Source organism: Oncorhynchus tshawytscha, linkage group LG03, assembly GCF_018296145.1.
Source record: "Oncorhynchus tshawytscha isolate Ot180627B linkage group LG03, Otsh_v2.0, whole genome shotgun sequence".
Lineage (NCBI taxonomy): Eukaryota > Metazoa > Chordata > Actinopteri > Salmoniformes > Salmonidae > Oncorhynchus > Oncorhynchus tshawytscha.
In genome coordinates, this window is record NC_056431.1 from 45063301 (window position 1) to 45077447 (window position 14147).

General features: G+C 43.1%; 1 protein-coding gene across 6 annotated transcripts in view; it reads left to right on the forward strand.

Annotated features, from left to right (window-relative positions):
- The window catches only part of osbpl6 (oxysterol binding protein-like 6), a 61919-nt gene that overhangs the window by 37857 nt on the left and 9915 nt on the right, over positions 1 to 14147 (forward strand). The window contains exons 3-12 of one of the 6 annotated variants that reach the window (XM_024414186.2): positions 2944 to 3066; positions 3242 to 3295; positions 3788 to 3901; positions 5347 to 5595; positions 6226 to 6367; positions 7377 to 7480; positions 8881 to 8973; positions 11002 to 11182; positions 12632 to 12765; positions 13813 to 13920. In XM_024414186.2, the coding sequence (XP_024269954.1) occupies positions 2944 to 3066; positions 3242 to 3295; positions 3788 to 3901; positions 5347 to 5595; positions 6226 to 6367; positions 7377 to 7480; positions 8881 to 8973; positions 11002 to 11182; positions 12632 to 12765; positions 13813 to 13920 (1302 nt within the window). The remainder of the gene's footprint in view (positions 1 to 2943; positions 3067 to 3241; positions 3296 to 3787; positions 3902 to 5346; positions 5596 to 6225; positions 6368 to 7376; positions 7481 to 8880; positions 8974 to 11001; positions 11183 to 12631; positions 12766 to 13812; positions 13921 to 14147) is intronic. The other 5 variants (XM_024414187.2, XM_024414188.2, XM_024414189.2 and 2 more) reach the window with 5 other exon arrangements.

A 14147-nucleotide genomic window follows, 5' to 3' on the forward strand; every position in this document is an offset into this window, starting at 1 on the left:
TTTCCATGCTGGTGGATGCATAATGCATTGCAAGCTTTAAAGCAGTGGAATAATCAGTCACGCGTTGGATCCAGTGGATATCATGGCTATTAAATCACAATCCCAGGCAGTAAAACGATTTAGACTACGTTAAAACGGAAATGAAACATTTTAGGGAGCCAGGGTCCTTTTTAATAATGCTTTATTAGGCCTAGGTCTTCATAAGATAGCCGACTTCATACAAATAAATATACACAGTCCCCAGTCAAAAGTTTGGACACATCTACTCATTCCAGGGTTATTCTTAATTTTTACTATATTCTACATTGTTCAATAATAGTGAAGACATTAAAACTATGAAATAACACATGGAATCATGTAGTAACCAAAAAAGTGTTAAACAAATCAAAATATATTTTATATTCTTCAAAGTAGCCACCCTTTGCCAGATCAAATAAGCAAAGAGAAATGACAGTCCATCATTACTTTAAGACATGAAGGTCAGTCAATCCGGAAAATTTCAAGAACTTTGAAAGTGCAGTTGCATAAACCATGAAGCACTATGATGAAACTGTCTCTCATGAGGACCGCCACAGGAAAGGAAGACCCAGAGTTACCTCTGCTGCAGAGGATAAGTTCATTAGAGTTACCAGCCTCAGAAATTACAGCTCAAATAAATGCTTCACAGAGTTCAACTAACAGACACATCTCAACATCAACTGTTCAAAGGAGACTGTGTGAATCAGGCCTTCGTGGTCGAATTGCTGCAAAGAAACCACTACTAAAGGACACCAATAAGAAGAAGAGACATCCGTGGGCCAAGAAACACGAACTATGGACATTAGAACAGTGGAAATCTGTCCTTTGTTCTGATGTCCAAATTTGAGATTTTTGGTTCCAACCGCCATGTCTTTGTGAGACACAGAGTAGGTGAACAGATGATCTCTGCATGTGTGGTTCCCACCGTGAAGCATGGAGGAGGAGGTGTGATGGTGTGGGGGTGCTTTGTTGTTGACACTGTCTGTGATTTATTTAGAATTCAAGGCACACTTAACCAGCATGGCTACCACAGCAATCTGCAGCGATGCTACATCCCATCTGGTTTGGGCTTAGTGGGAAGGAGAGTGATGTAGTGCTGCATCAGATGACCTGGCTTTCACAATCGCCCGACAACCCAATTGAGATGGTTTGGGATGAGTTGGACCGCAGATGGAGGGAAAAGGAGCCAGCAAGTGCTCAGCATATGTTGGAAAAGACTGTTGGAAAAGCATTCCAGGTGAAGCTGGTTGGGAGAATGCCAAGAGTGTGCAAAGCTGTCATCAAGGCAAAGGATGGCTACATTTTTGGTTACTTCATGATTCCATGTGTTATTTCATAGTTTTGATGCCTTCGCTATTATTCTACAATGTAGAAGATATTAAAAATAAAGAAAACCCCTTGAATGAGTAGGTGTGTCCAAACCTTTGACTGGTACTGTATATACTTTGATCTTTGGGTTGTTCAAATCTTGAGAGGATGTTGAAGTAAATAAATCTGCTGTCCTCTGTTGCAGTATGAGCAAGCTTTTATTTAATGTAGTGTAGATTTATTTCTTTAGAAGTGAGAGAATGACTCATGACCATTATTTTAATAATAATAATAAACTACACAGGGAAGTTGTTTTAGTGAACTGAGGCTTTGCTCTTGTTCTTTGTCTATCAAGCACAAACAGGGAGCTGGAAGCCTGATTACTGTGTATTGGGACAACAAAGTTGTATATTATTGGAGCCACCTCAATCCATCTATCCTCCAACATTGTGAGGATACAGATTTAGTGGTTATGATGCATTCATTCCTCTTCGTATTCAAGCGTAATGGGGGCAAGTATGCAAACGTTTCTGAATTAACTTCTTTGGAAGCATCTCATTTTTTGAATTAATTTCTTTGGAAGGTGAGTTGAACTTTTTAAATAGAGGGCTTGGAATGGCCTACTTCTCCTCCCAGGCTGCTATGGTGACTGAACTGGGGCAGACCAGAACAGAATACCAGCTGTAGTCTCTGGCTTTCTGCACTGGGCTGGTTAAAAAGCTGGTTGTTACACACTGAAGTCAAGTCTACTTTGTCATATTTATTAGGCCATCCAATGTTGTTATCTTTCTCTCACACACACACACACACACACACACACACACACACACACACACACACACACACACAGAGACCCACACATAGAAACAGACACAGAGAGCGAGAGGAGGTTGTTGCAAGGTGAGAGGTGTATTTTTGTCCACAACAGTGCAGCAGCCAACAGTTTGTTTTGCCCTGGGTGTTGTGTGTGTGGTTATAGCCACACGACCCTTCATGGCCTATAGTAATCCCTGGGTGGTGAGTGATGCCTCATCCTGTCATGCACACACGCAGACACATGCAGACACACACACACACACACACACACACACAAACACTGGGCTGTCAGCGCTGCAGGGGACTCTTATTAGGCAGATAATAATGTTTCCGTATTCAGCTGTAACCTCACCTGACCATCGCCCGGTCCACACAGCCCAGTGGGGATTCTCCCGGGTCTCTGTCTTATAGTGGGACACTTCTGCCCTGTCATACGTATCCTTACCTGACCCCATCCCTCCCTCCACTCCAGAGGAGGCCTGTGATTTGCAGAGCCAACAGAAACAGGAGAGCAGACTAAGGGAAAGCTAATGGAGTGGAAATGCTGAGAGGGCTACAAGATACTCAATCGGGCAGTATTTCTGTAAATAGTTAGACAAAATGCCCAGTTCGATGTAATATACTGTAGTATACTAGTAGTATTTCTGTTATAGCTGGTAGTATCTATTATTCATACTGTTTACAGGTAGAATGCGATGCGGCCAAGGCCGGGGGCGTTTCTTGACTGTTGCTGTGTTCCCTGACCCTGGAGAAGTGAACAGATGAGTTCCGACACGGCTCTGTTTCTCTCTCCATCCCTAGGAGGCAGACAGCTGGGAAATCATTGAGGGACTGAGAATCGGTCAGAGCAACGTCCAGAGGCCAGATAAACACGAGGGCTTCATGCTGAAGAAGCGAAAATGGCCGCTGAAAGGCTGGCACAAGGTAGGGCTTAACGACCGAGTGGGACACAAAACTGTTTACTTGTTTTCATCGATTTCCTTGTTTGCGAAACCCTTCAGAAAAGTCACCAAACACAATTCTCAAAAGGACATATATTTCTAGAGACAAGTGCTGCTAGTCACCAACTCAATGTTTTGTTGTTGTTGTTTTTCCAAAGCGTTTTTTTGTCCTGGACAATGGGATGCTGAAGTACTCCAAGTCGCCCATTGATGTGAGTAACCCTGACTAGTAGCCACGGGGCAGAGACCGAGGGCAGCCTCGCTTGGCATGGCTGTGGCACCATGGTGACTCAGCAGAAACACCCCCAGGGTCACTCTGCCCATTGTGTTTCAGCTGCCCAAGTCAGCCTGGAGGAAATCTCCAAATTACTGGCTAAACTGCTGCGTCCACACTAATCAGATGTGTACAAAGGGCCCTTCCCTTCACAGGGCTTCCTGGAAGCAGCCATGTTCTTGTCAGCCTTGATCTCTTTGAACCGAACTGGCAAACTAGCCTCAATGCATGATGTTGCGTAATAGTGCTGAATCACATGATGATTACTTTTGAATAAGACTTTAGAGACAAGTAGGTCTGTAGCTTTCCATCGTGATGCTCTTTTCTTTTTTTCTTCACCTTAAGATTCCATTTATTTACACAGCAACAATGAGTGATCACACCTGCATACATGACATACGTTGACTTCTGTTAAACTCTCTTTTCTAAGATTCAGAAAGCCAAACTGCATGGCTGCATTGATGTGGGTCTGTCAGTCATGTCCATCAAGAAGAGGGCCCGCCGCATTGACTTGGACACAGAGGAGCATATCTACCACCTCAAAGTAAGCTTCATTGTGACCGAGATAGAAATGATGGATGATATAGGCTAAGTTAGGAAGAGGACAATTTCTACACTGAGCAAAAATGTAACAATTTCAAAGATTTTGCTGTGTTACAGTTCATATAAGGAAATCAGTCGATTGAAATAAATTAAATCTATGGATTTCACATGACTGGGCAGGGGCCACCCACTTGGGAGCCAGGCCCACCTACTTGGGAACCAGGCCCAGCCAATCAGAGTGAGTTAACCCCACAAAAGGACTTTATCTTGACAAAGGATAAAATGCTCACTAACAGGGATGCACAACATCTGAGAAAAGTAAGCTTTTTGTCCATATGGAACATTTATGGGATATTTTATTTCAGCTCATGAATCATGATACCAACATTTACATGTTGCGTTTATATTTTTGATCAATATATGTAAAAGATATGGACACCTCTTCAAATTAGTGGATTCGGCTATTTCAGCCACACCCGTTGCTGACAAGTGTATAAAATCGAGCACACAGCCATGCAATCTCCATAGACAAATATTAACAGTAGAATGGCCTTATTGAAGAGCTCAGTGATTTTCAATGTGGCACCGGCATCGGATGCCACCTTTCCAAGGTGTGTCAAATTTCTGCACTATGTAAGTGCTCACAAGCCTAAGATCACCATGCGTAATGTCAAGCGCCGGCTGGAGTGGTGTAAAGCTCGCCGCCATTGGACCCTGGAGCAGTGGAAATGCGTTCTCTGGAGTGATGAATCACGCTTCCCCATCTGGCAGTCTGACGGACGAATCTGGTTTTGGCGGATGCCAGAAGAACGCCAACGGTAAAGTTTGGTGGAGGAGAAATAATGGTCTGGGACTGTTTTTCATGGTTCGGGCTAGGCCCCTTAGTTCCAGTGAAGGGAAATGTTAACACTACAGCATACACAAAGGGTTCATACACAAATGGTTTGTCGAGATCGGTGTAGAAGTACTTGACTGCACAGAGCCCTGACCTCAACCCCATCGAACTCCTTAGGGATGAATTGAAACGCAGACTGCGAGCCAGGCCTAATCGCCGAACATCAGTGCCCGTCCTCACTAATGCTCTTGTGACTGAATGGAAGCAATTCCTTTCAGCAATGTTCCAACATCTAGTGGAAAGCCTTCCCAGAAGAGTGTAGGCTGTTATAGTAGCAAAGGGGGGGGACCATATTAATGGCCATGATTCTGGAATGAAATGTTTGACGAGCAGGTGTCCACATACTTTTGGTCATGTAGTCTAGGTAGAGTAGCCTAGATAAGCATTTCACTGTTGGTCAACACCTGTTGTTTACGAAGCATGTGACAAATAACATTAGATTGGATTTACTGTGGCATCACTCTACATTTGCATTATTCAAAGACTATGCCCTTTCCTCTCCTTCTCACGTCTCTTCTATTCCTTTCCCCTCTTCTCTTCTTTCTTCCCAGGTCAAGTCTCCAGACATCTTTGACTCCTGGGTGGTCAAGCTGCGCCACCACCGCCTCTACCGGCAGAACGAGATCGTCCGCTCCCCCCGAGACGCCACCATAAGGACGTTCCCTCCCCCTGCCACCACCGAGTCCCCCATCCCACACCCCCACCCTCAGCCAGCCCCCACCCCCATTGCGGGACAACATGACGTAAAGGTGGGCCTCTCTTCCCTGGCGGTTACCTCGGCACAGTTGTTCTCTGCTGTGGTAAGCTGAACTTTTACGTCTGTCTGACTCAGGTTGGCTTTACATGGTGGTAGTGGCCCTCATACAACGCTGTTAACGTTTCAATATACAGCCACTCAACATTTTCATTTGTGACGGGGTTCTAACAACCCTGCTCGGTTACCGAGCTAATTATAAGACTAATGGCACTGAATCCCCCAGGGAGGGGAGAGTCTCTGGCAGACTCAGGTTATTAGGACTCATCAAACAAACCTGTATTCAGAGCAGCTGGGCCTGGGTCTCGGCCTGCGCGCTACGGGCTCTTACTGATCAGCACTCTCACAGGACGTGAGTCAATAAAGATCTGTGGCTTTGAAGTGGTGAGGATGCAGAAAATCTTTACTGTTCTGAGTAGGAAATCTTTGGTGATTTGGACATGCTATATCTCCTGTCCTTTGCTTCACAGTTACTATACTCATTTCTCTTAGAAAGAATGATTTCTCTTAGAATTTATTTTAGAAAGCATGAATTCTGTTAGAATGTGTCTCGGAAAGCAGGAAACGTACATGTTTCTCTCACATCTGGTGTGTGTTATTCAGAAGGTATACATACTGTATGTCTGAGGTGTGTTTACTAACCCAACCCCCATGTGTCTCTATCCCTGTCCTCCAGCAGCCCAAACCCACCACCCTTCCATCATGGCAGTCCCCCCCAGTCCCTAGCAGCAGCAGCCTGCCGGCCTCCTACAGTAACGGACAGAGCAAAGTGGCCGCATGGCTTCAGGAGTCGGAGGAGATGGACAAGTGTACAGAGGGTAAGTGCTCTCTTCCTACCATCACTGCTGTGAAACATCCATCTATTATATCGGGATGATAAGGATCAGCAATATATTTCCCTTTTCCTGCCAACATTGAAAGATTTACTGTATTATTCATATGATGGGAGATTCTCATCATGCCCATGTCTGATTTACAATAGCTCCTGATAGTAGCAACTAGGGTTGCAAAAGGAGGGTATATTACTGGAAACTTTCAAAGTTTACCAGTAAACTACCAGAATTTTTGAATCTTTTTAAGGATTTTATGTAATCTATCACAATACGTCTAGTGGCCCTTTTGGGTAGTTCATATTATCACAGGCGTCTAATTATCTCTGGCCCCCTCTCTGGCTTTACAAACATGTCAAATGTATGAAAGAATTCAGATTTTCAAATAAAAAAAGAGAATATCAAAGCTGTAAAACATAAATATTAACCATCAACTTAATGAACACCATTGAGTGTTTAATATAAGGGTTTCAGCGTTAAATATCCTTATTTTTCTTTTACACTATTATTTATTTTACTATGTCAATATGTATTTGTTGTCTATGTTGTGTAAAAAGTCAATAATTGGACGAGTTGCAGAAGTAATTGAAAATAATGCCATTGTTGATTAGATTATTTTGCCGTTTTCTCTTGAACCATATGGTCGATCGACTAGAAACTCAGACAATACTAATACTGTATATTCATTGAATTTTTATTTATTTATTCAAGTATAAATGACAAAAGTTACGATAGATTGCCATAGACTTGCTGTTAATTACCAAAATGACTGAAGATTCCGGTAACATTAGTAAATTACTGGTACCTTTTGCAACCCTAGTAGCAACTGCCTGTCATATTATTCCACTTTGTTACTTAAACTAATGAGGATATTTGTTTTTCCATAATGGTTCTCTCATTTGTTAAACACAGCAGTGGTGGAAAAAACGATGAGTCACGTTGTGTCAGACATGGTCTTCCAGTGTGTGACACATTGCCTTGTGTTGCTTCTTCCCAGAGCTCGCCCGCTGCCAGTCCAGCCTGATAGAGCTGAGCAAGTTACTGCAGAGCCTGGAGATCTTACAGAGGACCCAGTCGGCTCCTAATTTCACTGACATGCAGGTAACACACACACAGACAGACAGACACACACAGACACACACGCACATAGCAAGAAGTAGGGAGAGTTTAATCTTAGCACAGCAGTGTCTGAGTGTGGGGGGGGGGCTGTTACTCTAATGGATGGAGGTGTGTATCTCTGGGCCTCATGGTCAGGCTGTGTGAGGCCCAATCCGTTTCCAACACAGCCTTCATCTCTGTCACTGTACATCGACACACTCTAATAGACTCACATAATTCATTGTTGCTTTCCAATCAATGTATAACAAATTGCATTTGATTAAGAGCATACATCAACGTTTGAATGTTTGCCATTTGCTTTGAATCGTTACATTTCATTAAGAGAAAGAATTTTTCATTAAGATAAAGTTATTTTTTTACTCAATTGTGTGGAGACGATCCCATCCTCAATTTCATAGCTAACAATGTGTGGGTTGCCTACCGGGTGGCGCAGTGGTTAAGGGCGCTGTACTGCAGCGCCAGCTGTGCCACCAGAGACTCTGGGTTCGCGCCCAGGCTCTGTCGTAACCGGCTGCGACCGGGAGGTCCGTGGGGCAAGGCACAATTGGCCTAGCGTCGTCCGGGTTAGGGAGAGCTTGGCCGGTAGGGAAATCCTTGTCTCATCGCACACCAGCTACTCCTGTGTCGGGCCGGGCGCAGTGCGCGCTAACCAAGGTTGCCAGGTGTACAGTGTTTCCTCCGACACATTGGTTTGGCTGGCTTCCGGGTTGGATGTGCGCTGTGTTAAGAAGCAGTGCGGTTTGGTTGGGTTGTGTATCGGAGGACGCATGACTTTCAACCTTCGTCTCTCCGGAGCCCATATGGGAGTTGTAGCGATGAGACAAGATAGTAGCTACTAAAACAATTGGACACCACGAAATTGGGGAGAAAAAGGGTTAAAAAATAAATAATTTAAAGTAACGTTTTCTGGCATCATTGCTGCTATGTTATCCAGCATCATTGCTGCTATGCTATCCGGCATCATTGCTGCTATGTTATCTGGCATCATTGCTGCTATGTTATCCGGCATCATAGCTGCTATGTTATCCGGCATCATTGCTGCTATGTTATCTGGCATCATTGCTCCTATGTTATCCGGCATCATTGCTGCTATGCTATCCGGCATCATTGCTGCTATGTTATCTGGCATCATTGCTCCTATGTTATCTGGCATCATTGCTGCTATGTTATCTGGCATCATTGCTGCTATGTTATCCGGCATCATAGCTGCTATGTTATCCGGCATCATTGCTGCTATGTTATCCGGCATCATTGCTCCTATGTTATCTGGCATCATTGCTCCTATGTTATCTGGCATCATTGCTTCTCTCTTAGTGATGATGCAACCTTTGCTTGTCTTATTAACCACCTCTCACATATTCTGATCCGTGTTTGTTATGTAGAGCAATTGTGTAGACATGTCAAAGAAAGACAAGCGCATGAACAGAAGATGGAGAACAAAAAGTGTCGGCAAAGATGCAAAATTGCAGCTTCAGGTACCTCTTATTTCTTAGATATCCAGTCTCTTTCTTTTTCTGTCTCACGCACACACATAGCTCTTTGGAATTGTTTCTGGTTTAGTAGCCTCCATACAAAATGCCCCAGACGCATTCAAGGCAGTCTTTCTGTGTCCGAACGCCCTCATTGTGCAGCCGTCTGCTTTTTTCTTATATTGACTAAATTCCCCTATTTACTTTTAACACTCTCTACTGCTTTGGGAAAAGGCTAGTCATGCTTTGAATTCATATAACGCTCCGTTTTTTTAAACTGTTCCAATGGCCGATTTGCAACAACAGGCCGTTTAAAAGCCTTTTCCTTCATGATACTGAGTGCTTATCACTACGGGTGTTCTGGTAGATTATGTAGCCCAGAACCAACCGTTTCCTCACCAGCGGCCCTCTGGGATACGTAGTGTTGATGAACGAGTGAGTCATCAGTCCAGGAGAAACAAGGGGAAAGGTTTTTTCCTTGTTTTATGGTTTATTTATAGCTGAGGAACATGAAAAGAACATTGGTTGGAACAAAGCCTCTGATTCAACTGTGCTTCACTGTCTCCAATGACTTGGCAGAATTGGTGTGATTTATAGAGGGATGTAAACAAACATACAAGTGTGCGTATCTATCTATTATTTACTATCAGTCTGTGTGCTCAAATATTTAGCTGAAGATACAGCAGAAGGGTGTTATATAAGGAGCCAGAACTTGAGCTTAATCTGGACCCATTCAGTCCTTTCTGTAGACACATAACTTGGCCCACATTCCCACCACCTACAGTGCCTTCAGAAAGTATTCATACTCGTTGACTTATTCCACATTTTGTTGTGTTACAGCCTGAATTCAAAATGGATGAAATAAAAACAATTCTCACCAATCTGGCCTTGTGTTTTAGGTTGTTGTCCTGCTGAAAGGTGCATTTGTCTTACAGTGTCTGTTGGAAAGCAGACAACCAGGTTTTCCTCTGGAATTTTCCCTATGCTTGTAGCTGTATTCCATTTCTTTTTATCCTAAAAAACTCCCTAGTCCTTGCCAATGACAAGCATTACACATAACTTGATGTAGCCACCACCATGGTTAAAAATATGAAGAGTGGTACTCAGTGATGTGTTGTGTTGGATTTGCCCCAAACATAACGCTTTGTTTTCAGGACAAAAAAATGTATTTGGTAAATTTTTTGCAGTATTACTTTAGTGACTTGTTCCAAACAGGATGCATGTTTTGGAATATTTGTTATTTTGTACAGGCTTCTTTTCACTCTGTCATTTAGGTTAATATTGTGGAGTAACTACAATGTTGTTGATCAGTTTTCTCATATCACAACCATTAACCTTTGTAACTGTTTTTAATATCACCATTGGCCTCATGGTGAAATCCATGAGCAGTTTTCTTCCTCTCTGGCAACTGAGTTAGGAAGGACGCCTGTATCTTTGTATTGACAGGGTGTATTGACACACCATCCAACTTCACCATAATAACTTCACTATGCTCAAAAGGGATATTAATCATCTGCTTTTTTATCTGCCAATCGGTGCCCGTCTTTGCGAGGCATTGAAAAACTTCCCTGGACTTTGTGGTTGAATCTGTGCTTGAAATGCACTACTTGGTTGAGGGACCTTACAGATAATTGTATGTGTGGGGTACAGAGATGGGGGTAGTTATTCTAGAATCACGTTAACCACTATTATTGAACACGAAATGGGTCCATGTAACTTATTATATGACTTGTTAAGCACATTGTTACTCCTGAACGTATTTAGGCTTGAATAACAAAGGGGTTGAATACTTATTGACTCGAGACATTTCATCTTTTAAGCTGTAATTAATTAAAAAATAATAATCTACAAACCACTTGGACATTATGTGGTATTGTGTATAGATGAGTGACACAATCTCAGTGTAATCCATTTTTTATTCCGACTGTAACACAACAAAATGTGGGGAAAGTAAAGGGGTCTGAATACTTTCTGAGGGCACTGTAAGTCTTCCAGGTGGTACTTACAGTGCCCCACTTCCCTCCTCCCTCTCAGGTCCCGTCTCTCCCTGTGAGTGCCAGCATGTCTCCAGTTCGCCTCCACTCCTCAAACCCCAACCTGAGTGCTGAGCTGGTGGACATCCAGACCCCTGCCTCTCGCCTGGCCCCTGACAACATAGAGTGTGGAGGCGACTACATCAAACTGCAGGAGGACTTCTGCCTCATCGCTCAGAAAGGTGACACACACACACACACATACACCGACAGACAGACAGACGCAGACACACATACAGGCTGCTGCACTGAATAGAAAGGTCATGTTAGACCAGACTGTCTATAAGTATGGGTCGCGACCCACTTTGGACCAGTTAATGTATGGGTCGCGACCCACTTTGGACCTGTTAATGTATGGGTCGCGACCCACCATTAACAGGTCCAAAGTGGGTCCCGACCCATACATTAACAGAGTAAATGTATCATTATTTCATGAGTGACTCATTGATTTGGCCAAGTGCAACTGAGCTCTCTGCTTAGCTGCACAGTTTGGCCACTGCGCGAGTGGGAGGGAGATGTGCTTCGTGGTTCTTTTTTTTCTGCAGTTTTCGTGACGATCACTCCGCGACCCACACACTGCGGCGCTGTCGTTCAGCAGCAGACGATGCGCTGTGAGCCACTGGCTCCGCATTCCGACGCACCTCTGTCATCCAATGGACTCTCGCGCTAGCCACAAGTTCTGACTGAACTCAGTCGTCACGAAACGCGAATACAGCGATGAGTTTCTCTCTCTTGGTTTGATACAAACTTTGAGAAATAACTAGGAGCGCCCACCATGTGTTTTGTGCGGAGAAGTGCTTGGTTATGAGTGTCTCAAAACGAACAAATTTAAAAACAACGCGTCCTGACCAAACAGCATGACGGTAAACCCAGGGACCCCTTGGAAAGACAGGGCAGTGGACGTCAGCTAGCAAGACATTGTTGTCATTTTATTACAGGTGTTGATGATAAGCAGAAATAATATCTCACAGTAGCTGATGTGAGTTTCTTTCAAACAATCACCTTCTACACAGCTAATGGCTAGTTAGTTACCGTTAGCCAAAGCAAGCCAGCTAGCTACTGATAGTGCAACCCTAAAAATGATCGGGCATACTGTACATATTACTGTAGAAATTGTTGAAAACAAGTCTAGATTGGAGCTGTTGCAGTTAAAATGTAAGTCATCATTTTTATTCTGAACTGGAATAAACTGATTGAAGCAAGATGCTTTTTGCGGCAAACACTCACAAGAGTCTGGGTTGCTCATCTACAGCAGGAAGCAGTGTGTTTTTAATGGAGAACAATAAACATTCATATTTATATGGGTATTTAATTGTTATTTGTTTTTGTCTATATTGCATTTGCTTTAGGCATAAGGGCAGTGGAATGTACCCATATTTACAAATAGTTGCATGTTTTCATAAGCTTGGGTCCCAGGAAAACACAGAAAACCTAATTTGGGTCATAGACTGAAACAGTTTAAGAACCCCTGTTTTAGACTATTGGAATACATTTGACACCAACCAACAGATTTATTTACACTTCACGTGGCTTTACACTAGACCATAGCACTAAAATAAAGAGAAAGCGATACTGAAGAGTTGTAACTAGAGGGTGTGTTTAAAAGGGATTTCTGGTTCTTTTCTTTGCAGTCCATTCTCTGCTAAAGTCTGCGTTCAACACAGTGGCCATAGAGAAGGAGAAGATCAAAACGGTTTTATCAGACCAGGATCAGTCATCAGGGCAGTCTGTCCAGCTCATCACCCTCAGGAAGTCTCTGTCACAGGTGAGACATGTAGGTGTTCTATAAGAAATGTACTACAGCACCCAGAATTCCCCTGCACTGGGAACTGTCATTATAAATGGTTAATATTGTTGTTTTTGTCAGAATTTACTGCGTCACTTCAAATATTCAGTGCAGCACATATTTTGTTCATGCAATGGATGGAGAGATGAGGTGTTTTGAAAGAATGATATGGCTTTCATCATTTGTTTTACTAGACACGCTGCTTTTGTTTTCTGTTTCTATGAGAATGGATCCATTTTTATATTGTCACATAGTGAGACTGAGCTAATAACTCATCGTGGAAAGCAGAGCAGCCGTTGTTGATTCATTGCAATCGCTTTCAATCTCTTTCTGAGAAGTGAAACGTGGAGACGTGGAAAAAGAGGACAGCTTAGTTAAACAACTGCTGTTATCTTTTCTTCCAAATAATTGGAAAGTAATATTAACTGTGCGTCTCAAGTCCATTAAGTTGACTCCTTTGGGTTGCCAATGATTTCATTGGAGCGCACTCTGTGTTGACATGTCAAATTATTATTTTTTTGCGAAATGTGTCAACCGTTTATCTACTGTTTTGGTTCTTAATTGGGAGTTTTCGTAATAGTGCAGGTCAAGGGTATCAGGCCATGGCGTGTGTGTAGAGTCATGGTATGGCTACAGAGAGGGTTGTCGGGATGTCAACTTAACATGCCCTTTGCAGCTAAGGGTAGTCAGGGTAGCTGATGTACTATATTCTCCTCAGGGACCTGTTAGGTAGGTTTGATTGGAGATATTACAGTTTAGACCAATACAGAAAATAACTGCAGCAGTAAAAATCTGTCGAACTATAGGTGACATTATAACTGTATAACATGACATTATAATCATTGTCACAAAATATGTCCATAGTGTGCCAGTACATACAGTATAAGCCTCTGATTTTTCTGTGTTAATGAATGTAGAGCTGCACGACATAGATCCAGTTTTAATGCTTATCTTTTTAGTTCTCTATTCCACTCTGTATTTTCTCATCTAGCTGACAGATTAGTCATGGATCATTATTTCTTTCAGGCCCTGTCCCAAAACGCCGAGCTTAAAACCCGACTGGGCCGCATCCACTCTGAGTCGGTCCTGTCTGAACAAACAGTCAGTGTGAACATCATTCCCAGTTCTGACGAGGTAGCTACATCTTCAACCAGATAAACTTGTCTGAAGTTTTTCTATTCCCCAAAACCAATGTCCCCGACTTGCAGAAAACCTGCCATGGCAGTGCTGAATGTGCTTACAGCAGCCATCCGATAGCTGCCAGGTGAGGTCAGGGAGAATAGCGTGATCTTGTATGCTGTTTTTCCACCTCTGTGGTGATACACAGGCATTATAGAGCTGGCCATGTAGCCTTAGTTAAC